The following is a 26,796-nucleotide window of genomic DNA, read 5'->3' on the forward strand; positions in this document are numbered from 1 at the left end:
TATATATATATATATTTTTTTTTTTTTGAGACAGAGTCTGGCTCTGCCGCCCAGGCTGGAGTGCAGTGGCCGGATCTCAGCTCACTGCAAGCCCTGCCTCCTGGGTTTACGCCATTCTCCTGCCTCAGCCTCCCAAGTAGCTGGGACTACAGGCGCCCGCCACCTCGCCCGGCTAGTTTTTTGTAGTTTTTAGTAGAGACGGGGTTTCACCGTATTAGCCAGGATGGTCTCGATCTCATGACTTTGTGATCCGCCCGTCTCGGCCTCCCAAAGTGCTGGGATTACAGGCTTGAGCCACCGCGCCCGGCCGATGTATATATTTTGATATGGAGTCTCACTCTGTTGCCCAGGCTAGAGTGCAGTGGCATGATCTCGGCTCACTGCAACCTCCGCCTCCCGGGTTCAAGCGATTCTCCTGCCTCAGCCTCCTGAGTAGCTGGGATTACAGGCACGCGCCACCGTAACTGGCTAATTTTTTGGTATTTTTTGTAGTAGAGACGGTTTCACCATGTTGGCCAGGCTGGTCTCGAACTCCTGACCTCAGGTGATCTGCCTGTCTCAGCCTCCCAAAGTACTGGTGTGGGCCACCGCGCCCAGCCTGAACCTATATTTTAAAATTGAACAATGCAACATAAAAATCCAGATTTCCAGCTTCTTTTGAAAACTGGCAGATTAAAGCAGCCCTGGGCCTACTTCCTGCCCACTCTTGGTGATGAGAGCCCCTGGACAGCCCCTGCCCCACTGACAAGGGGTACATCACACCTGCTTTGTGTTTCTTAGTGCAGAGAAGGAAATCTACCAAAAGTGAGACTGAAAGCAGGCTGTGTGATTTTCTTGCAGCTGGCCTAGCCTGTCAGTTACATGCTCAGCCAGGACACGTCTGAGTTTGAGGTCCTTGGTGTAGGGGAAGTGCTCTGTAGCCTCAAAGCACAAATGTGGGGTGCATTACACAGGCTGCCCAGTGGGAACTGTGTGCCCTGGTGGAGGAGGGGAATCAAAGGAGACAAAGGGAGTGGGAAGGAAGAACTGTGGTCACAGAGGGGCCACACAGCCCCAACTTTCTTAGTGGCCCCACCTGCCTCTGCTCTCAGGCTGGTTCCTTGGTGGCCCTGTAGATTCTGGGCCTGTGGGTGAACCAGCCCCTCTTCCACCTGGAATGCCTCCCAGCTGTCCCTTGTCTCACTTCTTCCAAGGGAGCCTCTCAGACCTCCCAGCCCTGCTCTAGTCTCACTTCTTCCAAGGGGGCCTCTCAGACCCACCCTCTTCTCTGTCGCCTGGGCTCCTGCTGACAGACCCACTCAATAGCAACTGATCATGTGTCCTGGGATATCTCTTATGCTGTCATCTCATATCACAAATTGTCATCGGCGTGCAAGTTTCTTATCTCTCCAACTAGCTGCGAACTCCTCCGGTTCTGGGACTGCGTCTCCCACTTTGCTGTGCAGCCAAGCACTGTGCTCTGCATTCAACAGGGACTCAGGACTCCCCATATGTATTGGAGAATGGATTGAATGGAGTAATAACATGAGGTTTTAACTCTATTTCCCAAAACAGGGTCCTGTGCATACAGTGGGATCCACAGTCCCCAGTGTGTGCTGACTGACTGAGTCAGGACGGAGAGGATGAGAATACAAGGGCAGCAGCTGTGACTGAACATGCTGTGGAGATCGGGGAAGTAGACTCGCTGGAAGAAGGGAGAGGTGGAAAGGGTGTGAGTGATGTAGGAGGGAGGGAGGGCAGGGGAGGAGGAGCCCAGCCCGGAGACAGTGCGGGGCAGGATCACATACCACTTTGGGCCTGAAGGGTGGCTCCAACCTCCGCTTTTCCAGCAGAGTCCAGTTTATGGTCTTGAAGAAGGGGTGGGTTTTGATGTTTCCGGTCACTCCCAGCCTCTTGGTTGGTTCCCTTTCAAAGAGCTGCAACCCAGCAGGGACCCTGGTTAGCACCCGAGGGCCATGGGAAATTGGAGCTTCAGCAAATCCCCAGCAGGCCCAGGGATGCAAAGCCAGGCTTGCCCCAGTCCCGCAGTCAGCCTGGGGAACAGTGGGGCTGAGGGAGGTCACTCTGGCATGCAGTGCTCCCAGTTTCCCCAGAGATGAGAGGCTCTGGGCTGGACATCCACAACTCTGCTAATGGGACTTTTTATTATTTACTATCTGCCTGGCCCACAGCTGAGCATCGTATGTTTCTATTTTCTTCCCAACAACTCTGTGAGGCAAGACTGCTCATAGCCCCATTTTGCAGATAAGGAGACAAACTCTAAGAGGTTGTGATCAGCTAGTCCCAGGCAGAGCCAGCGTTTGGCCTCGGGTCTGTCTGTCTCCTGACCCTGGGCCCTTAGTCACCATGTCAGGCTGATTCCATGCACAGGACTTGACAGGAGTTCCTGGGAACATGGTGAGAGAGCAATACCCTGTATGTTAGGACTGTGGCACCACTGAGGCTGCCATTCCAGAGACAGGAAGCTCCTCACCCAAAGCCCAGTGTCTGCCAGCCCCTGCCCCTGCCCCTGCCCAGCCCAGCCCAGCCCAGGGCCTGCACCTTCTCCAGGATGTCCTTGGACTCCTTGGTGATCCAGCGGGGATAATGCGGTGTGTCCACACGGATGGACTCGAAGAGTTCATCCTCATCATCACCATGGAAGGGGGACTGGCCAATGAGCATCTCGTACAGAAGGACCCCGAAAGACCACCAGTCCACCGAGAATGTGTACTTCAGGCCCTGTAGGATCTGAGGGGGAGCAGGTCAGCAGGAGCTGAGGTGCTGGGGCTGAGAGGGGCCCCTGGGCATGAGCCCTAGCCAGGCCGCCTTGGCCTATGGGCTTTGGCTTGGACCTCACTGCCCTTGGGAAGCCTTCCCCCGCCCACCGTGGGGAGGCAAGGTGCCTGACTGAGCGGGGGTATGGAAGGGTATCGGCTCACCTCAGGGGCGATATAGTCAGGAGTGCCGCAGAAGGTGCTGGCCCGGTTCTCCCCGAATATATTCTCTTTGCACATCCCAAAGTCGGCAATCTTGATATGGCCATCCCGGTCCAGCAGCACATTGTCCAGTTTGAGGTCCCTAAGGACAGGGGACAGGTAAGAGTCAGCAGGGGCCATTTGTTCTCCTTCCCCACCCTGCCCGCCATGTCCTAATTTTCAGCCATATTAGTCCAGGACTGTCCCCAAGAGTACAAGGGAATGAGAAAGAGAAAAGGAAGCAGGAGAAAGAGATCCTAAAAACAGGTGCTTCTTGCAAGTCCCCTACTGTGTGCTAAATGCTGGGCACACACCACCCTACTTCCTGAAACCCAAATGGGGCTCAAACAAGTGATGTCACTTGTCCAGGGTCCCCTAGCAGTCAGCAGCAGAAGTGATCCCCAGGTTCAGTTTTGTCTACTCCCCAAAGGTGGGGACCATGTCTATATTTAGTAATTAGTCATTTCAGTAGATACTTTATGCATATGGGAACTAGAAATGGCAAACAGTACAAAGTCTGCCTTCCACTGAGCTCAATCACCAGGTTCTCCTTAGAGCAATTCTAGGCACGGACAAACATATGGCAGCATGCAGCTTGCTCCCACTTTTTTTTTTTTTTTGAGATGGACTCTCGCTGTGTCACCCAGGCTGGAAAGCAGTGGTGCAATCTTGGCTCACTGCAACCTCTGCCTCCCGGGTTCAAGCAATTCTCCTGCCTCAGCCTCCTGAGTAGCTGAGATTACAGGCATCCACCACCATGCCCAGCTAATTTTTGTATTTTTTAGTAGAGACAGGGTTTCACCATGTTGGTTAGGCTGGTCTCAAACTCCTGACCTCAGGTGATCTATCCACCTCGGCCTCCCAAAGTGCTGGGATTACAGGTGTGAGCCATCGCGCCTAGCCTCTCCCACGTTTTAAAGCCTGAATTCTAATATTCGATACACACTCTCCCGCAGGTTGGTTTTCCACTTAACAACGTGTCTTGGCATTATCCCACGTCAGTACACAGAGCCTGGCTGCAGCCTTTTTGGTGGGTGTACAGTTCCTACCATAGGATGGAATCATAACTTATTAGATGAGACTTTACAGAACCAGTCTCTTCTAGCAGAAGCTTAGATGACTCGATGGGTCTTCAGAGCGAGATTGATGGCTCCAAGGATGGGCGGGGCGATGGTGTCAAATATGGGCAGTGAGTTCCTAGTTCGTGGAACTAAACCAGCCTCAAATGGGGGCCAAAGGAATGCTCACACCAGGGTGGGAGGTTTAAGCAAATCCCCAGCTAAAGATTGATTTCCGGCAGAGAAGGAACTGGAGTTGGGGGAATCCTGCTTGCAGCATTTCAGAAGATATGATGGGGCTGGAGCCTCCCCTCCCAAGAGCCCCCCGCTGCCCTAACCCCTGCACCTGTAAATGATGCCCTTGCTGTGTAGAAACTGCAGTCCACAGATTATCTCAGCTGCATAAAACCTGGGCAAGAGAGAGAGAGACAAAGTGTTCCAGGATCTCTGCCGAGCAGCCTCTGCTTCCCCTCGGGCCCTCATCCCACTTCCAGGGGCAATAAATGCTGCAAATAACTCCACGGACAACCTAAGCATCATCAAGTACATCTTGTATCAGGCAAGTGGGGGCTGGCAGCCCACGCAGAAAGTTCTGAAGGGAAAGCTCTCAGTGAGCCAGTTCTCTAAGAGTATGCATTTATATGCATGTACACATGTGTTTGCATGCACACACACACACGGTTAGTTTGGCGGGGGGGGGGCATGTGAATGGGGAAAAGCCATTCCCCATGGTCTGGGGGCCATGCACCAGGGTCCTGTGTCCTGTGTCGTGTAGGACCACCATTTGCAAGGCTGCCCTGGCTGTGGCCCACAGAGGGGCCAGGACCCAGAGTATTTGTGCTGAGCCCCCAGCCGCAGCTCACTTGCCACCCATGGCTTCTTATGTGGTGTGGACCCAGGCTACCCCCACATCTCCCCAGCTGCTGCTCTAGCCCATGCTGGCTTTTCTAGGGAGAGGGAAGAAGGCATGGAGGGCAGACTGGCAGTGGGTTCTGAGCCAGTGGCCCTTCCTCCACGCTGGGCCCTTCCCCACCATGGCCCTCACATACGTGGCACGGTAGAGTTCAAAGCGGCCTTTGTCCTGGATGTGGTACATCAGGTCCCCCCCGTTGAGGAACTCCATCACAAAGAACAGGTGGTCCTGGGGTGGGGAGGGTGATGAGCAGGGGTGAGGAACAGGCAGGAGGCTCCCTCACTCAGGGCCACTGGGGCCAAGCCCCAACAGGAAACAGCAGGGACAGGCCCTGGCTGAGGGGGACAACTCTGCCCTGGGAGGCATGAGGGGGGAAAGCATGGCCCTGCTTTAAGTGGCCTGAGGGGGAGACACAGCCCTGACTTAGAGGGGCTGAGGGGCTGTGGGACATGGCTGTGGCATGGGGCGGTGACGGCAGGAGGCCCAGGAACCTTGGTCTGGAAGGTGCAGATGAGGTGGGTGAGAAAGGGATTTTCTGCGGCAAGCGTCAGCACCCGCTTCTCAACCATGGTGCATTCCACGTCGTCGTCGATCAGGACCACATCCTTCTTGAGGGCCTTGATGGCAAAGTACTCTCCTCTGCCCTTCAGCTCTCCAAGCAGCACCTGATGGGGAGGCACAGGTGCTGAGCAGGGGAGGACGGGGCAGGGGCCACAGCCCGATTCAGACTCCCGCCTCAGCCACCTAAGCAGGAAGCAGCCAGGGTGGGGTGGGAAGCAGGTGCCCGGCTCACAGCCCTCACCTTCCCGAAGCTGCCTTTGCCCAGGACCTTGTGGAAGATGAAGTTGTTGATGTTGCACTTGCTGCTGCCCTCCCAGATCTTGCCGTAGGTCCCACTGTTGTCTGCCCGAGAGATGGCACCTCCTCAGATCGGGGTCTCAGTCTACACAACTCCCCTCCCCCGGGGCCCGGGGTAGGCTGGGGGAAGGGGCCTCAGAGAGGAAGGGGCTCACTCCCCAGGGCCGGGGGTTCCTCCCATATCTCACTTGACAACGGAAGGAAGGACAGTCCCCTGTCTTTGGCCTCAGGGGGAATACAAACTGTACAGGGGCAATGGACCCAGCTTCACCTTGCGAGTCCTCCCCAGCCACTCCGGTCTTCTTCTCGAAACCCTGGTATATCCCAACAGGCTCTGAGGAGGCCGAGTCTGATCTCCGGGAGGCTCTCTGGGGAGAGAGCAGAGGTGGGGGGCCAGACGGTCAAACCATTATCAGAACTCCCAGCCCAGAAGGAAGACCCCCAGGTATAACTCCACCCTCAATACCAAGAGGAGACAACAGGGGTACAGCCCAGGCCCCCTACTCAGGCTGCGTGTACACACGCACACTCTTCCCGGAGCCCAGAGAAGCCTCAGTGGTCTGAAAGGCTCTGATTACAAACAGAAGTTTCGTAAACGGAACCGTACCTTCCCAACCACTCACTCAATAGATTTTATTTGACTATTTAGCTTTATTTCTGATTGATTCTAAAATTTTACCTTTAGGTTTCGTGGCATCCCTCAAGCTCCACCCATGTACAAACGTCCACACCCAAAGTCTTAGTTCAAAGTGTTCTAACACCCAATCCTGTGGTCCCCAGGTTCACCCTCAAAGAAAGAACTGCTTGAATAATGAATTTCTCATGAACAAAAGCCCCCCTTCCTCTGCTGCCTAAATTCTTGAGTTGGATCTTCCCAAAGTAGAGTCCTGGGTCTAAACATACCCTGGCTGTCTGTGGCTCCCCAGCAGTGGCTGTGAGCCTTGACTGTCCCTGACCCCACTGCCCTATGTCCAGGGTCCCCATGGCACCTGCCCACCTGGGTGACTTGGTTCAAGGCCTCGGCCAAGAGCTTCTGGTTGATGCCGCAGAGGTTGGCCACCTTCTCCCGGCATTTATGGTGCACATTCATGCCGCAGTCTGGGGTGAGGGAGAAGTGGGGCTGTCAGTCCTGGAGCTCAGCCAAGGGCAGGGGGCAGTGTAGGAGAGGGGCAGGAGAGCATGAGAAAGGAGGGCTTTAGCGGGGTCTGCTGGGTTCCAGTTTTTAGGAAAACATTGATCTGAAGCCATCATATATACTTCAATCTCTCTCTTTTTTTTTTTGAGATGGAATTTCCCTCTTGTTGCCCAGGCTGGAGTGCAATGGCGTGATCTCGGCTCACCACAACCTCTGCCTCCTGGGTTCAAGTGATTCTCCTGCCTCAGCCTCCTGAGTAGCTGGGATTACAGGCATGCGCCACCACACCTGGCTAATTTTGTATTTTTAGTAGAGATAGGGTTTCTCCATGTTAGCCAGGCTGGTCTCGAACTCCCAACCTCAAGTGATCCATCCACCTTGGCCTCCCAAAGTGCTGGGATTACAGGTGTGAGCCACCACGCCTGGCCAAGCACCTCAATCTTTCATGGGTTTTTTTGTTTTTCTTTTTTGAGATGGAGTCTCCCTCTGTCACCCAGGCTGGAGTGCAGTGGTGTGATCTCAGCTCACCGCAAGCTCTGCCTCCCCGGATTTGTGGCATTCTCCTGCCTCAGCCTTCCGAATAGCTGGGACTACAGGCACCTGCCGCCACACCTGGCTAATTTTTTTGTATTTTTTTTAGTAGAGACGGGGTTTCACCGTGTTAGCCAGGATGGTCTCAATCTCCTGACCTCAAGATCCACCCACCTCGGCCTCCCAAAGTGCTGGGAATACAGGCTTGAGCCACCGCGCCCGGCCAATCTTTCATGATTTAAAGAAAAAGGAAAAACCAGAAGACATGGGACCTAATTCAAAACCCTTCAAAGAACATCTGGGTCAACTTAAGCCGCTTTCCCTCCAGGGTCTTCTGTCTCATCTCTAAGTGAAGCAGAGGGCAGTGGAGGCCTGTCTGGGTGCCTGCCAGTGTGCACCACGCCTGGCTTCAGCATCCTCTGCTCACTGGCCCCTAACAGGGACTCTCTAGGTCCTGCTTTTCCCCTCCAAATGGCTCAGAGGGGTGGAGTCACCCACCTGTGGTCACACAGCAGGTAAGTGGCAGAGCCAGTCAGGCCAGTGGGGAGGGTCCACCAAGGCCTCACCCTCATCAGGTCCCTGAATGAGGTGCCCGTCTCTAGGTGAGGGGGCGAGGGCAGTGTGAGGTGGCTGGAATTCACAGCAACACCAGCTGGGAGTGCCCCTCCTGCAGCCCAGGGGCGGGGTGGCACGCACCTTCACACTTTAATCCCTGCTTCACCAGTCCCCAGAGCAGGCTGCCGCAGTGGTCACAGAAGGTGGGGCTCATGTAGTTGTGAACCTTGAAGCGGTGCGGCATGTCGATGTTGAAGCGTTCTTTCTGGAACTGGGGATAGGGGTATCACAGGCTGAGGGCCAAGTGCCAGCTCCAGCCCCTTCTTCAGCCCCAGCTCTCCCCCAACCCTGGGCACAACATCCCAAGAGAGCTCCACTGGGAGAGGCAAGGAAAGACTAAGAAAAAAGGGAAGGGAGGGTAAGCTATCCCCAGAGGGCAGGGAGAGGGCGTAAACCCCTCCCATGTGGCTAAGCCCCCCCACCCCCAACCCAGCCCTGCCCCAGCCCCAGGCTCACTATGGTGTCCCGGCTGTTGGCCGCAGTGCCAGTGCATCTGCCGATGATCTTGTCGATGCATTTCTTGTGGATGGCAGCGTTACATTCTTGAAGAGGCACAGGCCCAGAAGGGGGAAGGGAGGGCACCGGGAGGGGCAGAGTCTATGAGCTGGTGCCTGCCAGTCAGTCCAGCCCTCTACACAAAGCCACCGTTCTCCTGACCACCCACACCCTCACCCAGCAGAGGCCCAGTGCTTCAGTCTTCCTCCCGCCAGCCCTCGAAGGAGGGGCCTGGAGAGGATGGGGTGGAGAGGACAGGCCAATCTGCAGGGGCTTAGAAATGAAGGAGTCCTAGTGGGCAGGGAGGTGGGCAGAAGTTAGGGGGCACGGGGCATCTCAATATGAGAAGCGGGGGCAGTTCTTTCCCTCTTCCAAGCCCTGGGATAGCAAACAGCTCCTAAATGCCCTCTCTCACACATGCACACGGACACGCCTCAAAACAGACCCTGTACATACACACAAAGCATGTGTAATGATGATAACAAACTTCTTACACAGAACAGCTGCCAGTGGAAGGCACTTAAAATACAGCCTTGGCCGGGCGCGGTGGCTCAAGCCTGTAATCCCAGCACTTTGGGAGGCCGAGATGGGCGGATCACAAGGTCAGGAGATCGAGACCATCCTGGCTAACACGGTGAAACCCCGTCTCTACTAAAATACAAAAAACTAGCCGGGCGAGATGGCGGGCGCCTGTAGTCCCAGCTACTCGGGAGGCTGAGGCAGGAGAATGGCATGAACCCGGGAGACGGAGCTTGCAGTGAGCTGAGATCCGGCCACTGCACTCCAGCCTGGGCGACAGAGCGAGACTCCGTCTCAAAAAAAAATAAATAAATAAATAAAATAAAATAAAATACAGCCTTACATATCTTACTCCATTTGATCTTCACAATGACCCTATTATACATTATAATTACATCTAATTTATAGATGAGGGCCAGGCACAATAGCTCACGCATGTAATCCCAGCACTTTGGGAGGCTGAGGTGGGTACGTCACTTGAGGTCAGGAGTTCGAGACCAGCCTGGCCAACATGACAAAACCCCCATTTCTACTAAAAATACAAAAACTAGCCAGGCATGGTGGTGCACACCTGTAATCCCAGCTGCTCGGGAGGCTGAGGCAAGAGAATCGCTTGAACCTGGGAGAGGGAGGCTACAGTGAGCTGAGATCACGCACTCCAGCTTGGGCAACAGAATGAGACTCAGTCTCAAAAAAAAGACTATAGATCAGGAAACTGAGGCACAGAGAGGTTAAGTAACTTTGCCTAAGGCCCTATAGCTAGCAAGTGGTAGAGCTAGGATTCAAACCCAGGCAGTCTGGCTCCAGCCTGTGGCACGTCATGCATGCACCCTCAGGGAGAGAGTGTGCTCAGAGACACCCACATCTACACAGAAGCATATGCAGCCACTGTGTGCTAGTACAGGTCCTATCACTGCCTCTCCAGGGAAAAGAGGCCTGGCCCATGGCCTGGGCTGGTTTCTGCGTGAATACTCTACTGTGCCCAATTGCCATCCACCAACTCCCGGTCACTGAATACAGAGCTGGGAAGAGAGGCGCAGAACTGGTTTTCCAGAGCAGCAGCAAGCCAGCCCCAGCACTCACTGAACTCAGCTGCCGTATCTACACTGGGAAAATTCACGTGCATACATGAGCACTGGCACACACACAGGCACGGGCACATGTGAGCACACACGGGTACATACATACAAACTGGCCTGTGGAGACACTTACGCCTGCATTTGTAGCCTTGTTTGTTGAGGCCCCTGAAAGGCAAAACCCAGGCAAAGTGAGTGAGTGGGGACTGGGATCGGCCCCCACTACCCGGCACCACCACCAGTGGGCATGGCCAGTTCTCACCAGACAAAGTCTTTGCACACAGAACAGAAGGTGGGTTGCCCAAAGAAGGTGGCGATAAACTCATGGTTCTTGATGTAGTGGATTTTGGCCTGCTTGATGGCTCCTCGGCGGTTCATCGTTGGGAACTTGGCCTCGTCCTCACTGCGCATAGACTGTTTGCAATCTGGGGACCATGGAGTGGGGAAGTCAGCCCTGGTATCTGGGAGGGGTGGCACCCCTGCACTCCCTCCCAGGGTGGCCCTGGACAGTCTGCCGAAGGGAGCCACTTCCCTACGCCTCAGTGCTGGCTCTGCCTCTGAACCAGGCAAAGGAGCCCCCTCCAGCCCCAGGGAGTTCTTACCCACGTCCTCCAGGAAATACTGAACAGACATCAACACCTTGGCCTGAGGCTGCAGGTCCAGCTGTTGGGGGCCAGAGGCCAGGGGAGAACAAGGTCAGTGAGGGTGGCCTGGGCCAGGCCAAACTCAGAACCCGCCCCCATGGCTGGTCCCTCAAGGCCAAGGCAGCCCCCCAAGGCCTAGCCAGACACTTGTCTGCCCAGTGTGGGCAGGGCCCTGCCTGAGCCCCACCCCTGAACCCCACCCCCACACTGTACCCAGGGGTATTATTACATTTAGGGAAGTGAAAGGGTCCAGCCCACACCCAGCCCAGACACATAGCTGGGGAACAGAGCAGGAAGGGAAATTCCCCACCCCTACCCACTGCGGCCCCCTTAGCAACGGAGGCCCCTACTCATGTGCACGTGTGGAGAGAGACAGACACACTCATCCTCGTGCACACACGCTGCTCCTCCGTCTGTGCCGAGGGCTCCTCATGCAGACTGGACAGTCTTGAGGGTGGGACCTGAGCCTCTATCCCTTCACCTCCCCCAAGACACAGACCTGGTGACTGATATCCTCCCTTGGGGGAGTGGAGACAGCATAGCCAGAGGCCCCTCTGTGTCTCTGCCTGACTGGCCAAGGATCAGTACAGCCTTGTGTCAACCTCTCTCCCATCCCAGCCCCCTCACCCCTCACAGGAGGCTGATCAGAGTCTCTAGCGGTCACAGGGCCTTTCCTGGTGGAGACATCTTAGTTACATCCCACATGTAACCCCAGGGGACTTCTGCCAGCGCTGGCATCCTGTGGCCACCCAGAACACACAGCTGCACATGGCCAGGTGGCCACTTGCTTGTGCTGAGTCTCCATTTCAGCAGGTAAGCAGATGAGACCATAAGCTTCCCCTTCTCCCACCTCCTTGCTGTTAAAGGTCACTATGTTGCCCCCTCAATGGCTGCCAAGGTCTAGAATATATGCGAAGATTCCAAAAAGAACTGGAATAATGGGTGCCTCTGGGAAGGAGGCCTGGTGGCCTGGTTTTGGGGCAGGGACACACCCTTTCATGCAGTTAAAAATGTTTTACTATGTGCATATCCTGCCTTTCCAAAATTAAAAAGGAAAAAGTAGTCATAATAAGGAAGTTGGCTGTCTTTAGCACCTGCTATGTGTCAGGTTCTGCAATAAGCCCTGTACATCCAGCTGTTCCTTTCATTTGAACAACTGACCCTGAGGTAGGCACATTTAGTAGCGCCCTCCCTTAACAGATGTGGAAGCAGAAGCTCAGAGAAACTGGGAATCTGGTGAATTGCAGAGCCAGGATTCACACCCAGGCCACATTGGCCGCAGGGCTGGACTGGTGGCCAGTACAGGGCCTGGTGCCCTTCAGCTGTGCTCACTAACCGAGCCCATGCACTGATGCAGGCACGCGCATGCGAGCGTGAGCGCGTGCGCACGCACAGACACACGCAGACACACACGCGCGTGCGCGCACACACACACGGCACGGCTCGTGCGCCCCTCACCCAGAACTCAGCCTTGCCGTTGTTCTTCTTGCAGCGCTCGGCCAGCACCGACACACCCACGGTCACCTCAGACACTGGCTCCTCGGCTGCCCGCATTAGCACGATCTGGATGACGCGGCCCTCGTAGATGTGGGCATCGAATGTCGACTTCCACTCAGGATACATGGTTGGTTTCTTCTGCACCAGTGTTTTCCCACGCTCTGCAACAAGGCCAGGCAGGGAAGGTTGGGTCAGGGCCCCTCTGTCCCTCCCTCCTGGATCTCCACGGCCTTCCCCTGGCAGAATCTGCCTGACTCTTCTGCTCTGAGGGCCTGCTGTGGTCCCCCAGTGTCCTCTAGAGCACAGAACTGTCTCTGGCACTCTGCTAGGTCCTCCCTCCAGGCCTTTGTTCCTGCTGGTCCCTCTTCCTGTGTCCCTCTTGCTCCAGCTCCATTTAAATGTCACCTGCCCTTATGTATTCACCCAGGGAACATGGGCTGACAGCTCCTGCATGCCAGCCATAATATTCGAGGCGTGGAACACAGCCGAAAGAAAAGCTACATCCAGGGCCTGTCCTCCTGGATCCCCAGGCCCGGGTGGCGAATGCACCAACTCCTTCCTCAAGTAACTGTTAAGTCACAGCTGTGATGAGACTGAAGAGGGTAAGGCTGGTAGTGCGAGACTTGCCTATGATCAAGTGGCCACAGGGTCAAGCCTAAGCGTCAGGGAAGATTTCCTAGAGGAAGGGACAGTTCAGCTGAGAGCTGAGGGACAACTAGGGGTTCACCAGGCCAGGGCAAAAGCAAGAGGGAATGGTGTGAGGTTTGTGCTTCCTCCAGGAAGCCCTCCCTGAACTCAGTTTCAGAGGGTGCCTTCTCTGGGCTTCCCTATTGCAGGACTCACTGCTTCGTGACAGGCCTGGTTTCCTCACCTGACTATGAACCCCATGAGGGCAAGGCCAGGTCAGTCCTGGAGCATGACAGTATCCTCAGTGCCCAGCACAGGCCCTGGCACAGACGGACATGTAAAAACTGTTGGGTAAAACAACCAGTGGAGGAGGAGCCAGAAACTCCAAGCCTTCCAAGGAGGGCTCAATTTGGCCAGTGTTTGTGGCCCTATAGAGACTCAGTGGCCTCTGTCTTCATAGCTGAATGGGGCAGGGAGCCAAGGATGAGGAAGAGTAGAATCCTTCAGAGGCTGTAGGGAACAAGGCCAGGCCCCCTCCAGCTGGGCCCAGATTCCCAGCCCCTCTCCAGGGTCCAGCCTCCAGGCCTACCTGTGCTGAGCGCCTCCTTCATCTTCACGGCACAGAAGGGCTGGTTCGCCTCGTCCTCAGCCTGCAGGGAGCCCAGCTCGTAGGAGTTGAAGGCGATGCGCAGGAATGGCGCCATGGCAGGGCCTGCAGTGGGCCTGTGCACACAGAGGGATGAGGCCAGGCGGCTGGGCAGGACTAGCGGGAACAGTCACAGGCAGCACTCAGGGACCCACTCCCCCAGGCCTCTCCCACGATTGGATTTGGCCCACATGGTGCATATACACACTAGTCTCAGTTGCCAGTGTTAAAAACTGAGAGGTTTGCTGGGTGCAGTGGCTCACGCCTGTAATCCCAGCACTTTGGGAGGCCAAGATAGGCAGATGGCCTGAGGTCAGGAGTTCGAGACCAGCCTGACCAACATGGTGAAAAGCCATCTCTTCTGAAAATTAGCTGGGTGTGGTGGTGCATGCCCGTAATCCCAGCTACTTGGGAGGCTGAGGCAGGACAATCACTTGAACCCGGGAGGCGGAGGTTGCAGTGAGCCGAGATCGCGCCACTACACTCCAGTCTGGGTGACAAGAGCCAAACTCTATCTCAAAAAAAATTAAAGAAAAGAAAAGAAAAACATTGAGAGGTTTATGTAAGTCTGGATTTGTGGCGTCTCTGGTAAAACTGGAAAATGTGACGTTGGGCCCACTGGGCAACAGCCAGCTAGTAATGGGATGGCTGCCCTCCATCCATCTACCCCAGGCCAAGGGCACTCTCTTCACTCCTCCTCAAAACCTACCTGGGCCCTGGTGGCATTTGCATCTGTCACCCCAAGATATTCATTTGGGGAGTCACTCAGTGCCTCCCTAAGTACCCTATTGCTGGGCACCTACTCCATGCCAGGCACCTGGTATGTGCCATTGTCATCTGGTAAGGGGATGGGACAGTGCCGCCTCTTTTTCCCATCCTGCCCCATGCAGCCCTTCGTGATTTTCTAAGTTTGGGGTTTTTTCTTCATAACCACCCAGGCAGACAAGCAGGGCCAAAATAAACACCCCCACTTTTCAAATGGGGAAACAAATTCTAAGGCAGAATCAGAACCAAAAGCTGACATTCCACTAACTTGGCACCCACTTTGTTCAGGGATCAGGGCAATGAGAGGCTCTGCCTACATCAGTGTGCCTGACCCTTCTAACTTGATCTCTTGGGGTCAAGTGCCTCTTGCCTGCCTGGAAGGTTGTCTGCACCTTCAAACTAATTATTTCCCCAAATATAAAACAGGTGGGTAGGCCGGGCGCGGTGGCTCAAGCCTGTAATCCCAGCACTTTGGGAGGCCGAGACGGGCGGATCACGAGGTCAGGAGATCGAGACCATCCTGGCTAACACGGTGAAACCCCGTCTCTACTAAAAATACAAAAACTAGCTGGGCGAGGTGGCGGGCGCCTGTAAGTCTCAGCTACTCGGGAGGCTGAGGCAGGAGAACGGCGTAAACCCGGGAGGTGGAGCTTGCAGTGAGCTGAGATCCGGCCACTGCACTCCAGTCCGGGCAACGGAGCAAGACTCCGCCTCAAAAAAAAAAAAAAAAAAAAAAAAACAGGTGGGCATGGTGGCTCACTCCCATAATCTCGGTACTTCAGGAGGCCAAGGTAAGAGGATCACTTGAGGCCAAGAGTTCAAGGCAGCCATGATCGTGCCAGTGCACTCCAGCACGGGCAGCAGAGTGGGACCCTGTCTCTTAAAAAAACCCCAAACTGCCCAGGCGCGGTGGCTCATGCCTATAATCTCAGCACTTTGGGAGGCCAAGGCGGGCAGGTCACCTGAGGTCGGGAGTTTGAGACCAGCCTGGCCAATATGGTGAAACCCCGTCTCTACTAAAAATACAAAACCTAGCCTGGAGTGGTGGCACATGCCTGTAATCCCAGCTATTTGGGAGGCTGAGGACAGGAGAATGGCTTGAACCTCAGAGGCAGAGGTTGCAGTGAGCTGAGACTACGCCATTGCACTCCAGCCTGGGCAACAGAGGGAGACTCTGCCTCAGAAACAAAACAAAACAAAACAAAAAACCCAAACTGTATTTTAATGTACAATGTAACGCTGAATGTGCCTTGCAGATTCACACACAGCAGCTCCCACACTCCTGGGTTTCTCACCATTCTCTAGGTTAATGTTCACTATAGTAAGTGACCCACTTGTGAAGGACACTCAGGTGCGTAAGCACCTATGTGCACACTGGCTTCTGCCCAGGCCCCACGAGGTTGCTCCATAGCCTTGGCTGAGGGAGCGCTCACTTGATTTTGTGCACATGCACATGTATTCACTCCATCCTGAACATAAGCCAGCACACAGGGGCACACTCAGACACACACGTGTGCATGCACACACAACAGCTGCCCAGCCCCAGATGACTTCCTCCAGCTCCTGCACAAGGTGGCCAGAGCAGCCGCCAGATCTGCTGGGAGCTCCTAGCTCAGATGAGCTCACAGAAAATGCTGACCTCACCCTGCAGCCCAGCCCAGTGAGCCCAGAGTCCTCTGAGGCCAGCAGCTGCCAGAGCAGAGAGCAGGACCCAGGCGGGCAGACCCCACCACATCCCTGCTCGGCCTTGGCTCCTACTCAGTGGATGTGAGAGTGGGTGTGCAAGCTCATGCATGTGCCCAAGTCCCAAAGCCTTCAGCTTGACACCAGCAGGTGGCCTGTGTGCCAGGCCAGCTGCCCATGACCTCTTGGTGGGCCTCAGAGAGAGGGCTAGCTGGGGGCTGCTGCTGACTGCTCCCCAGGCTGCAGCATGCATGAATTGGTGCATGTGAGGTTGCACGGGTCTACTGGTGTGTGCGATTATATGCAGCCATTGGAGTGAGTGGCACATGGTGGGCACTCAGTTAATATTGGAGTGAAAAGCAAGCCATGTGGGCCTGGCCTCGCACATATGCAGGAGTCTGGTTGAGCATCCCAAACCCGTAAGCAAGACGGACATCTTGCCCCTCTTGCTGCCTGGCTTGGCCCTGAGGGTCCAAGAGATCCAGCACCCAGGTGAGTGCTCCCTGGATCTGGAATGATTGGCAGGTCTGTGTCCACACATCCAGGGACTGATCCAGCAGATGCAGCTCTGCTGTTAGGAAAACCTGGAGACCCAGCTGGAGCAGTAAGCAACTTCTGAATGCCTCGGAGGATGATGAGGGTTGAGGGGGGACGGGGCGCAGAGATAAAAGAGGAGCAAGTGTGTTGCAGGTGGCCTGGACTCCTAGGGGAGAGAGGCTCAGGGCAGTTAATGTGGCAAAATGATGGCCAGGCTGCCTGGGTGCTGCACCCTGACACCAACGTTGCCTTGGCTGTGGACTCTGTGCAGGTCACTTGGCCTTTCTGAGCCTCAGCCCTCCCATTTCCTGATGAGGAATAGTCTGTTGGCTCAGAGTTGTGGTGATAATGAAAACTCATGTAGGATGATGGCTACAATCAACCCAACAGGCCTTGGGGAGGGGGGTCCTCTTACCACTATCACCCCCTCTCACTGCAGCATCCATCCCTCACTATGCACCTCCCTTCACAGTTTACAAAGTGCACTCGCATCCCCCACCGCATCCATTCTCCCTGCCCGGGAAGACAGCCTTGGTTACAGATCCCACTGCTCAGAAAGGGAAACCAGGTCTCCATGAACATACAACTCACTCAGGAGCACCAGATGCTCCAACATCGGCCAGCCAGGTCCTCCTCCCAGCCACCAACCTTTGGGGCTCAGCCCTGACAGCCCACAGGCTCCATGGCTTCCCCTGCCCCTGGCCTGCCCAGCAGGAGGTATCCGTGGGGACCACCCCAGGACTGCATGGAGGGTGGAGGAGACAGTGGGTCAGAGAAGCCCCACGAGGGTGAGGCAGAGCCCAGGACCTTCCCACCCGAGGATGGCCCTCCAGCTCTCTCAGGCCACACTCAGAGCAGCTGCTGCTCACAGTTAGAAGCCACTGAAGGGAAAACCACAACCACAGCAGGCCCCAGCCTAAACCTGCACCGCCAGGCTGCAGCGCCATGAGAACTGGGGAGCCATGGTCTTCATGGGCTGCCCCAAGGCTAACCAGCAGTAACCATAGGGTCAGACCCAACCTCCTAGGACTAAAACCAGGGCACGGGCTCTGGCCAGGTTCTGCCACCTCCTCTGCCCCTGTTTGTACTACCCAGAGCCCCACATCTTCTTCTATCACTGTGTGACCCTGAGAGAGGTCCTGGGCCTCTCTGGGCCACAAGTCCCTGCTCTGCACAGCAGAGTTAGAGTCTGCCCCCTACCTCTCAGAGTATATGGCAGGGAGGAGGGGGTGAAGCAGCAGCACAAAAGCAAGGTGTGCTGACTATTTATAGCCCCCATGCAAATAGGACCCAGCCCACGGAGGCCCCAAAGGAAGACTGCTGGCTCAGCCCAGACTCATGGCCACTCTGCAGGGCCAGGGGATGCCTGGGGCTGGACCCCACACAGCCTCCATGGGGACAAGCTCCTTGGAGCCAGCCAGGCCTTTCCCCGCTGCCTAAGGGCTTCTAGTCTCTATTCTTCTTCTCCAGCCTACAGCAGAGGCAGTTTTATGAAGCAGAGAGCACCAGACTAAGGGTCAGTGTCTAGGTATGAATCTTGGCTCCTCCACGTACAAGAAAGACAGTCCTTTCCTGAGGCCAACAATGCACAAATTACCTCTGTAATTACATTAGCTCACTTTATCCGTATGCGGATCCAGAAGGGATTTTACTGATGGGCATTTTACTGATGAAGAAACCAAAGCTCAGAGAAGCTATTTAACTTTCCAAGGTCACACAGTCAGTAAGTGGTGAAAGGATAAATCTAGGCCTGCCTGATGTTGCAGCCCAGGTCCTTTCTAGTACGCCATGTTGGGAAGAAGAGACCAAGAGAGACAAGAGGGTAGAGGTGGAGAGAGGAGGGTAGAGGTGGAGATGGATAAATGTGCCAGGAACAGCACATACAAACACACATGAAGACAAAAAAAAAAAAAACAGGGAGGTAAGGGCTCCAAGAGACAGTGGTCTTCCCCGCTGACCTCACCACTTGGACCAGCCTCCATTTCCAAAACCTGGGGAAGGGCCAGGCACGGTGGCTCATGCCTGTAATCTCAACACTTTGGGAGGCCGAGGCGGGCAGATCACCTGAGGTCAGGAGTTCGAGACAAGCCTGGCCAAGAAGTGAAAACCCGTTTCTACTAAAATACAAAAATTAGCCAGGTGTGGTGGCAGGCACCTGTAATCCCACCTACTTTGGAGGCTGAGGCAGAAGAATCGCTTGAACCTGGGAGGGAGAGGTTGCAGTGAGCCGAGATCATGCCACTGCACTCCAGCCTGGGCAACAGAGTGACACTCCGTCTCAAAAAAAAAATAAAAACAAATAAAACAAAAACAAAACCTAGGGAAGGCTTGGTCACACTGGATCCCAGCCCCAGTGAATGTGAGCCCCAAATCAGCAGCCCATAGGTAAGGAAAGGCAGTAGCTAGGCCAGGCCAGAGAAGGCAGGTCACCTCCTCTGGGACAAATGGAAACCTGTTCCCAGCCAGTACTCAGCAGCGGGCAAGGCCGGCCTCAAGGTGATCAGAGCGACCTTGGGTTTGGAGCTCCCAGGCACAGAACTCCGGGTTGTCTCCAGCAGACAAGTATGTGTACTACACATCCACATGTGTGCTGGTGTATACCAGCAAAGGAGGCTGGGGTGAGGGACATGGCCTGAGGAGCGCCAGCAGGAACAGGAATGCATTTGCCAATTTTTCTACATCACATGTAACTCGTTGGATAATGGCTTTGTCAAAGGTGAAAAACCCTAACAAGCCAATCTCTCTACAAGAGACAGGTCTTCAGAGACTGGCATGCCCATCTCCTCATTGTACAGAGGAGGAGACTGAGGCCAAGGTAGTGCAGTGAGGGTCCCCTGGCTCCCAGATCCGGCCTGGTCCCCTCCAGCCCATCCCTTCCCTGGTGTTTGATTCTGCCTCACAGGCCACAGGATTGGTCAGAGGAGTAAGCTGGGTTGGAGGAAAGAGGCTTGATCAGGCTGCTGGGGGGAGGTGTGTGAGAGCAGAGTGAGGCTGCCTCAGAAATGTCTAAGGGAGAAACGAGGTGGCACGTTGAGGTCAGTCAAAGCAAGGGTAATGAAAGACCAGTTGCAGCCCCTCATGGGTATAGGCGGGTCTGGTTCCCTTGAACAGACTACCGGGGAGCAGGGGATGTCCCCCATGCCACCTACTGCAGCCCTATCCCACACACACCTGACACCTGTCACAGAAGCCACAACTGCATAGCAGGTGGCACAAAGTGGGGGCCCTCCTAAGGATGCAGACTCTGCCTGGGGGAGGCCACGGTGCAGCCTGCCACAGCCTTGCAGATGAATAAAGGAGGGTGGAGGAGACCAAGGCCCAGGCAGGGGCAGGAAGGACAGTGAGAGGAAGTGTGATCAGCAGGAGGGCGCAGGACTGGTCCCGGCAGTCATGGCAGGGCAAGGGGGCTGGGCATGGTGGAGCTGCCAGGTTGGGCAGGCAGGTAGGTGGTAGCTGGGCTGGGAGGCTGGCCGCCTAGATGGCCTTCCCAGCGGAAACAAGGCAAGGAGGCCATGCGGGTTTCACAACCCAGGAAGTGGGCTCAGCAAGAGGAACAGGAGGTGGGAGGGGAAGGGCTAGCAAGACCCTTTAGGGTTCCTCCACCAGGGCCCATCCCCTAGCCTCTACATGTGCCGAGATAAGAACCAGATTTATGGACTCAGGTCACAGCCAAGTCCCAGAGCAAGGGATGCTCCCCATACCTGCTCCTCCCAGCACAGGTACCTCATCGCCCAGCCAGGGCTCCTCCTGGGCCCCTCCCTCACCCCACACAGACCAACCACTGCCTGTAGCCTCTCCTCCCCTTACCCAGCTCCCTCCCTGCTGTCACCACCTCTGGTCCCTCCCCTACCCATTCTTCCCACAGCTGGGAACCTCCTAGGCTCTCACTGCCCCGGGAGAAAACCCAGACCTCTCCAGGCCTTCCAGGCTCCCCACTCCCTGGCCCTGTCCTGCTCTCTACCTCAATTCCTGCTCTGGCTACTCTGTGAACATGTGTCTCATTTCCCAGCCCCCATGTTTTTGCAGATGTTGTTCCCTCAGCTGGAATGGCCTTCTGAATTCCCACAGATCCTTCCAGGCAGCTCAGAAGGCTGGCCCTGGGGGACTCTTCCCACCTCTCAGGAAGCTAGCTGCTTTCCCACTGGTAACCTCTGCCACACCAGGCCCATAGAACTACAGCCTGGTGGGGGCCAGTCACATAAATATGTGATTACAAAGCAGAGTAAGACCTCTGTAGGATGCGCAGCACACGCAGTGAGTAGTAGGGAGTGATGGGGGCTGGAGTAGAATGGAGGCTGCAGGGACCTGTTGGCTGGGGGCCTTTGATCTGAGGGGTCAGCAGGAGCATAATGACGTGCCAGAGGGTCTGGAAGGGTCAGAGGGGCAGGACTTGGGAGCCTGGCTGTCATCAGCTCACATCCACCCCTGCCAGCTTGCGTGGGGTAGGGCCTCCTTAGAAGGAAGCCACCAGGCACAGGCCTCAAGTTACCAGCCAGCCCTGGGATATGAGGAGTCCTGGGCTCAGTCAGAGGGGCGTGCCCCAGGTACCCCAAGAGAGGAACAAAGGCCCCTTCATGGCAAGAGCCAGAGAGCCAGATCCTGTGAGGACAAGGGGCCTCTGTGAGGAGCCAGGGTGGGGAACGCAGCTGGGTCTCTCCGCGAATAACCACACATGTGTGCATACACAGGCACACCCGCCAACCCAAACAGCACACAGGGAGCCCCGCTCAACATCAGACACGCACACGCACACAGCTGGAGCCACAGGTACGTACACACACTGCTATGATGACTCAGGCGCACACACACACAGAAACACACCCCCTCACTGGCTCTCACATCTCAACAGACACCCAGGCCCACACAGACCACACCCGATCACACAGGCTCCACATGCACGTGGGGTGCCACAAGCTGTAATGTACACACTGGCACAGAGATGCTCCAGGCAGACACAGAAACAAACATACAGGCCTGGAAGGACCCCACATCCCTGACTAGTCTGGCACCATGAAAGTCCAAATTTAGCTTTTTCCACCGCAGCCCCCAGGCACAATGGCTGGGGAATGGAGGAGGGGCAGAAGGGCAGCTGGTGTCAAGCTAGGCTGGGCCTTTCCACCCAGGAAGGCGAAGAAAGTCCCTCTTAGTCCAGAGCAAAGTCTAAAGTGTGTAAGGGAAGGAGTGGGTTGGTCAGGCGCATCACTGGGCAGGCCTCTGCCCGCCCGCCCACCTGCCTGCAGGGACCTGAGGCTGTGGTGGAGGTTGACGGTCACAGGTGGCAGTCACAGGCCTGGCGCACAGGGGGAGGGGAGGGCTTGAACCTGTGCTGGTAGGGCAGTAAGCCGGGCACCCCAGGCGCAAGTTCCATGAGCTCCAGGCTCACTGTGCGGAAACCGAAAGAGAGGTTGAGCAATTCAACCAAAGCCACAAAGCCAATGGGGCAGACCCGGGGGAAGTGGGGAGAGAGCCTCCAGCTCTAGTCCTAGAACTGTCCATCTGGCCTCCAACGGGGTGAAGGTATGTGTTTGGAGGTAGGAACAGCTCCTCCATCAGCCCCCAATACAAGAGCCTTACTCCTTAGCCCTTCTTTCTCCCACAGAGTTTCCATGATTTTCCAGATTGTTTACCATTGGAAACAATCGTTTTGTGTTTGGGAGAAGCCAAGATGGCCACCTAAGCCTTCTGCCAGCCATCCCCAGGATCTGGGCAGGGTCCACATGATGCTTTCCCACTTTGGGGATCTTGAGAAAGCTGGGAGAGAGGCAGGACCATCCTGCATGGTGGGCCATCCCACAGCAGGCAGCTAACAGAGGAACCGGCGAGCTTGGACCTAGACAGGTCTAGCTCAGATCTGCTGCCTGGGTGCTCCGCGATCTTGGCCCAAGTGCTCTGGTGTCTTCCAGACTTCCTTGGATCGGTGGGAAAAGAGGCTCTGTTAAGCCCTCCAGCCACAGGGTGCCCTGTTCTGGCCTAAGGCTCTAGGCAGAACCGGGTTGAGGCAGGCAGCATGAGTCCACTGGCAGAGGCTGGCCAGCTACTGCCCCTCCCGGGGCTCCAGCCTCCCTATCTCAACAATGGAGACCTCTAAGCTTTCTCCATGCCTGACACTGGAGGACCCTGAGGTCCTCCTCCCACCCCAACAACCCCAGCCCACAACCTACACCACGGCAGACATCTGATCCAGCCTCAGGCCTCGGCGACTGCCTGCTGTGCTCGGCCTGTTTACCCAACACGGCCATAGACATGATCCAAAGCTTCCGGAGCTGTTGTGAAAACAGCGGCTCAGCCACCACAAGCCTGCCCTCCCGGGTGCCTTGGCAGGGACCTTTGAGGGACAGCCATCCCAGTCCTGTTCCTGGGGCCTCTCAAACGCTCCCCAACCCCTTAGAAGGCCTGTTGAGCCCTCTCCGCCCCAATCCTGACTTTAGGCTCCCTGTCTCTACTTTGGGCCCAGACCCTCCTGAACTTCAGGCTTGTGGGCCCACCTGCCTCCCTGGCTTCACCACATGAAAGATTCCAGAAGAGCTCAAGCCTGCCCACACCAGTACCCCACCATTTCCCTCCCAGCACTCCTCATCCACTAGGAGTGCACGAGCTCATGCAGTGGCTCCGGACAGACAGCTCCTCCTGCTCCCCACACAATAAGGCCATCCCGTCTGCTACTGCAGCCTGTCCTCAAGTCTCAAATCTTCTCTTCTCCCACCACCACCATCCCCAGGCTCTGCACCTGCCTTCTGACTGCTCTCTATCCTCTACCCTGGCACCCACGGTCCCGCTGCTCCAGTCACCAAACGGGGCTTTTCAGACGGATTTTGTCACCCCCTACCCAAGCCCCCAGTGCCTCCCATTGCCCCTCTGACAAGCCCAGACTCCTCCCCTCAGCCTGCTCCATGCAGCCTGGTCCCCGCCACCCCCCCCTCCCCAACCCCTCGCTGCTACCTCCCTGACCTCTCAGGCGGCTGCCTTTCCCTCACTCCTGTGCCCCAGCCACGCTGACCCCTTTCACTTCCCGGAGCAGCCAGTTCCTTCCCGCTTAGAAGCCTCTGGGCTTGCTGTTCCGTCTTCCTGCTCCACCCCACCCCACACAGTGGCTCTTTCCCATCATTCATGTCTCACACGACACTCCCTGATCTGCCCATTTCACAGATGAGGAAAGTGGGGGAGCAATCCAGTCCCTGGCTCAAGGGCGCACAGCCAGTAAATATTGAGCAAGGATTCAATCAGGGTCTGTCTGATGCCCGCATAAGTCCTGCTCCTAAGCCTTCAGGATACCCTCACCCACACTCCCCGCCCAGGCCCATTCATCTTTCGCTCTCCAGCCCTCAGGCCCCTGATGCTTGCATCACTGTCCTTACCACTCCTCAACATTTCTCACCCCAGCCTCTGGGTCCCACACAGTGAAGGCCAATGCTCAGCCCAACCCTGACTGTGCTGACCTTCTTCGTGTCCCTGGGACAGGCTGGGCCCTGCCCCCAGCTGCTGTGTATGTAGGGGGTTTTCTAGCTCCCCCTACTCTTCTAGCCTCCATCACACCCAGATGCCCACTCCCTGCCCCAGCCCAAAGGCTGACTCCAGGGGTCTGAAGGGTAAGCAGGCTGGCAGGAGGGCTTACGTCCACCCCCTCATTCCCAGCCAATTCTCCCAGCCTAATGTCCTGCAGGAGGCCAGAGCCGGAGAGCGCCAAGGGGAGCCCTGAGGGGGCAGCAGGCAGCTGCAGACTGCCTTTCCCCTCCCTGCATCCATTTGTCATGAGATCTATTTTCTCTCTTTGAAAGGGAGTGAGGGGGAGAAGAGCAGGCAAGGGCTGGGCTGCTGAGTGGGCGGAGCTGCTCCACCGGGAGCTCCTCTCCTCAGAAGACATGGAACCTATTGAACCAGTAGGGTGCTGCCACTGGAGGCAGAATTGAGGGGGATGAGGGAGTCAGAGACCTGGCTCCTCGGCCAGGCTCCATAGCACCTGGCCATGTAACACTGGGCCAGTGCCCAGCCCATCAGATCATAATACCCCCTCATCAGTCCCACTTGCTATTTTTTGAATAGTTCCCATGAACTGGGCACTAAATGCTTTACATAACTACAGTTTCTACTCATTCAACTCTGACAATGTGCTAAGCACGATGCTAGCTACTTTGCATATGTTATCTGTCATTTCTGCTCAACCTCATCAAGATGGATGCTATCATTATCTCATCTGTCAGGGGGAAACTGAGGCACTGAGAGGCAAAGCCACTTGCCCAGGCTCATTCATAGAGCTGCTGGGAGCTGCCTAGTCACTGAGATGCAGCCCAGCCATCACCACTCTTAAGGGGGCCATGCCTACCAGAGCTGATGCTCTTGAGCCTCGGCTTACAGGGTCAGAGCAAGAAAGGTGTGGGGACGAGAAAGTTGTGAGGACTGCAGGGGACTTCATGACCTGCCCCCTGCCCTTTTCCTAGAGACCCCCCAAAAAGGCCTGGGCAGCCCTGGCAGTGAAAAGCCTAGTCAGTCAGCCTAACCCGGTGGCCAGATGCTGCTTCCCTGGGCAGGCAAGGCAGGGGCGGAGCAAGGCGTAGAGCCGCGGACAGAGGGCTGGTCAGTCCCACTCCAAAACCACTTCCTGGGCAGCCCAGAGGAAGTGAGCCTCCGGAAACGCCTCGGACAGACAGGCCTCTCCCCTAGGCCCAGCCTTTGGGAAGTGAACAGACCGCCCCTGCCAACCTCTCAGTCCCTAGAGCCCAGCAACTCCACTCCGTCTAGGCACGGATGCTGTGGGGGACACAGGCGTTGATAGGACCCCCACCCACTGTGGATACACTGGCCTCATGGCCAGACAGCCTACTTCCTCTGCTGCGGCACTAGGCACACGGTGCTGGCACAGCTGACACGCCTCTCCCCTGCACTCGTATCTCCCATCTCCCATGCCAAGCCCTGGTCGGCCTGGAGCCTGGGGCCAGGTGGGAGGGTGGCTGCTGAACGCATGGGCGGAGCCCACCTACCAGGGTGGCCCAGCCCCCCTTAACCCCCTGAGATCACAGCCACACCTGGAACTTCCCCCTCAGGCGCCAGATGCAGGCGACCTTGCTGGGCTGTGACTCTGACCAGGGCCCCCCTTCCTGACCCCAGAATGGGCACAGTGTGGTATGTGTGGGAAGGCATTTGAGTGCATGGACGCCAATGGTAACTAGGAGATCATCTGTGTGTGCGTGAGTGTGCCATGGGTGGCTGCATGTGAGCACCTGTGAACCTGCATGCCCACATGGGTGGTGCACGCACAGGAACTCATGAGTCTGTGGGTGTGCATGGCCACTGCAGCCTGGCTTGCCATATCCCTGTGTGAGCACGCAGATGTCTGTGCAGCTGGCGGGTGATGTCTGAGGATTTACCGTGGGCTGTCTCCAAGACTAATCAAACTCCTCAGAAAACAAGGCTGAGTGACAGAAAGGGCTGGCTCTTCAGAACTCAGGTGGCAGAGGCCCCTACACAGCCAAAGGCACTTCACTTCCTCCATACCAGGTTTAGGGATAGGTCCAATACACAGAAGGCCCAGTGAAGACTATTCCTGTTCTGCCCCAACTCCTACCCCAGGAGTGAGGGCCCTGACCTCCTTTCTGCCCCCTAACCCAGAGTCAGGCCCAGGAAGCCCAGCCCTTATGGCTCTACTTACAGACCTGTAAGTGTGTAACAGCCAGTGGGGCTGGCTGCGGGGGTCTGCTCAGGGAGCACTCCTGGAGGAAAAACGGTCTTTGCTGTCCCCCCACTGTCACTCCCAGGCTCCAGCTTCATTAGCACCCATACCCACCGCCAGAACCCTGCTCACTGGGGCCCAGTCACCAGCCTGGAGTGAGTATGGAGTCACCCACAGCAATGTTTTCATGGTAATGGGGCTGAAGGAGGCAAGGCTTGCCCCCAAACGAGGAATTTCCAGCTTTCTGAGGCTCTTCAGAGAGACTGCAGCCTTCCCGGCATTGTTCCAGACTCTGCCTAGCTCCCCTTGAATCTGGAAGCTGACGAGAGGGACTGAGCCCTGCTCGGGCTCCAGAGAAGTGGGGAAAATGGAGGGGCCTGGGGTGTGGAAGACAGCTCAGCTGTACCTGGAGCTGGAGACCCCATTCCATCCCCCTGCAGTGTCCAACCCACTGTGGGGCCCACGGGGAATCTCATCGTCCTTGTGTGATGATGAGGACAGTTTGAGGCAGATACAGGGCCAAGGAAAAGCTGATACATCCACCCTCAATCCTTGGCCCATGAGCCACCCTCTCTC

At 56.1% G+C, this 26,796-nt stretch overlaps 1 protein-coding gene across 2 annotated transcripts in view; it reads right to left on the reverse strand.

Moving 5' to 3' along the window:
• PRKCD (protein kinase C delta) overlaps positions 1-26,796 on the reverse strand; it is a 32,406-nt gene that overhangs the window by 1,351 nt on the left and 4,259 nt on the right. For both annotated transcript variants that reach the window (XM_023189529.1, XM_023189530.2), the window contains 16 exons: positions 13,515-13,648; positions 12,260-12,459; positions 10,760-10,820; positions 10,420-10,582; positions 10,294-10,325; positions 8,524-8,609; positions 8,149-8,278; positions 6,784-6,884; positions 6,058-6,154; positions 5,731-5,831; positions 5,420-5,593; positions 5,065-5,156; positions 4,362-4,424; positions 2,922-3,060; positions 2,542-2,730; positions 1,788-1,916 (listed from right to left, as the gene is read on the reverse strand). In XM_023189529.1, coding sequence (XP_023045297.1) covers positions 1,788-1,916; positions 2,542-2,730; positions 2,922-3,060; positions 4,362-4,424; positions 5,065-5,156; positions 5,420-5,593; positions 5,731-5,831; positions 6,058-6,154; positions 6,784-6,884; positions 8,149-8,278; positions 8,524-8,609; positions 10,294-10,325; positions 10,420-10,582; positions 10,760-10,820; positions 12,260-12,459; positions 13,515-13,629 — 1,872 coding nt within the window. In that variant the 5' untranslated portion in view covers positions 13,630-13,648. The remainder of the gene's footprint in view (positions 1-1,787; positions 1,917-2,541; positions 2,731-2,921; positions 3,061-4,361; positions 4,425-5,064; positions 5,157-5,419; positions 5,594-5,730; positions 5,832-6,057; positions 6,155-6,783; positions 6,885-8,148; positions 8,279-8,523; positions 8,610-10,293; positions 10,326-10,419; positions 10,583-10,759; positions 10,821-12,259; positions 12,460-13,514; positions 13,649-26,796) is intronic.

Source organism: Piliocolobus tephrosceles, chromosome 2 (assembly GCF_002776525.5).
Source record: "Piliocolobus tephrosceles isolate RC106 chromosome 2, ASM277652v3, whole genome shotgun sequence".
Lineage (NCBI taxonomy): Eukaryota > Metazoa > Chordata > Mammalia > Primates > Cercopithecidae > Piliocolobus > Piliocolobus tephrosceles.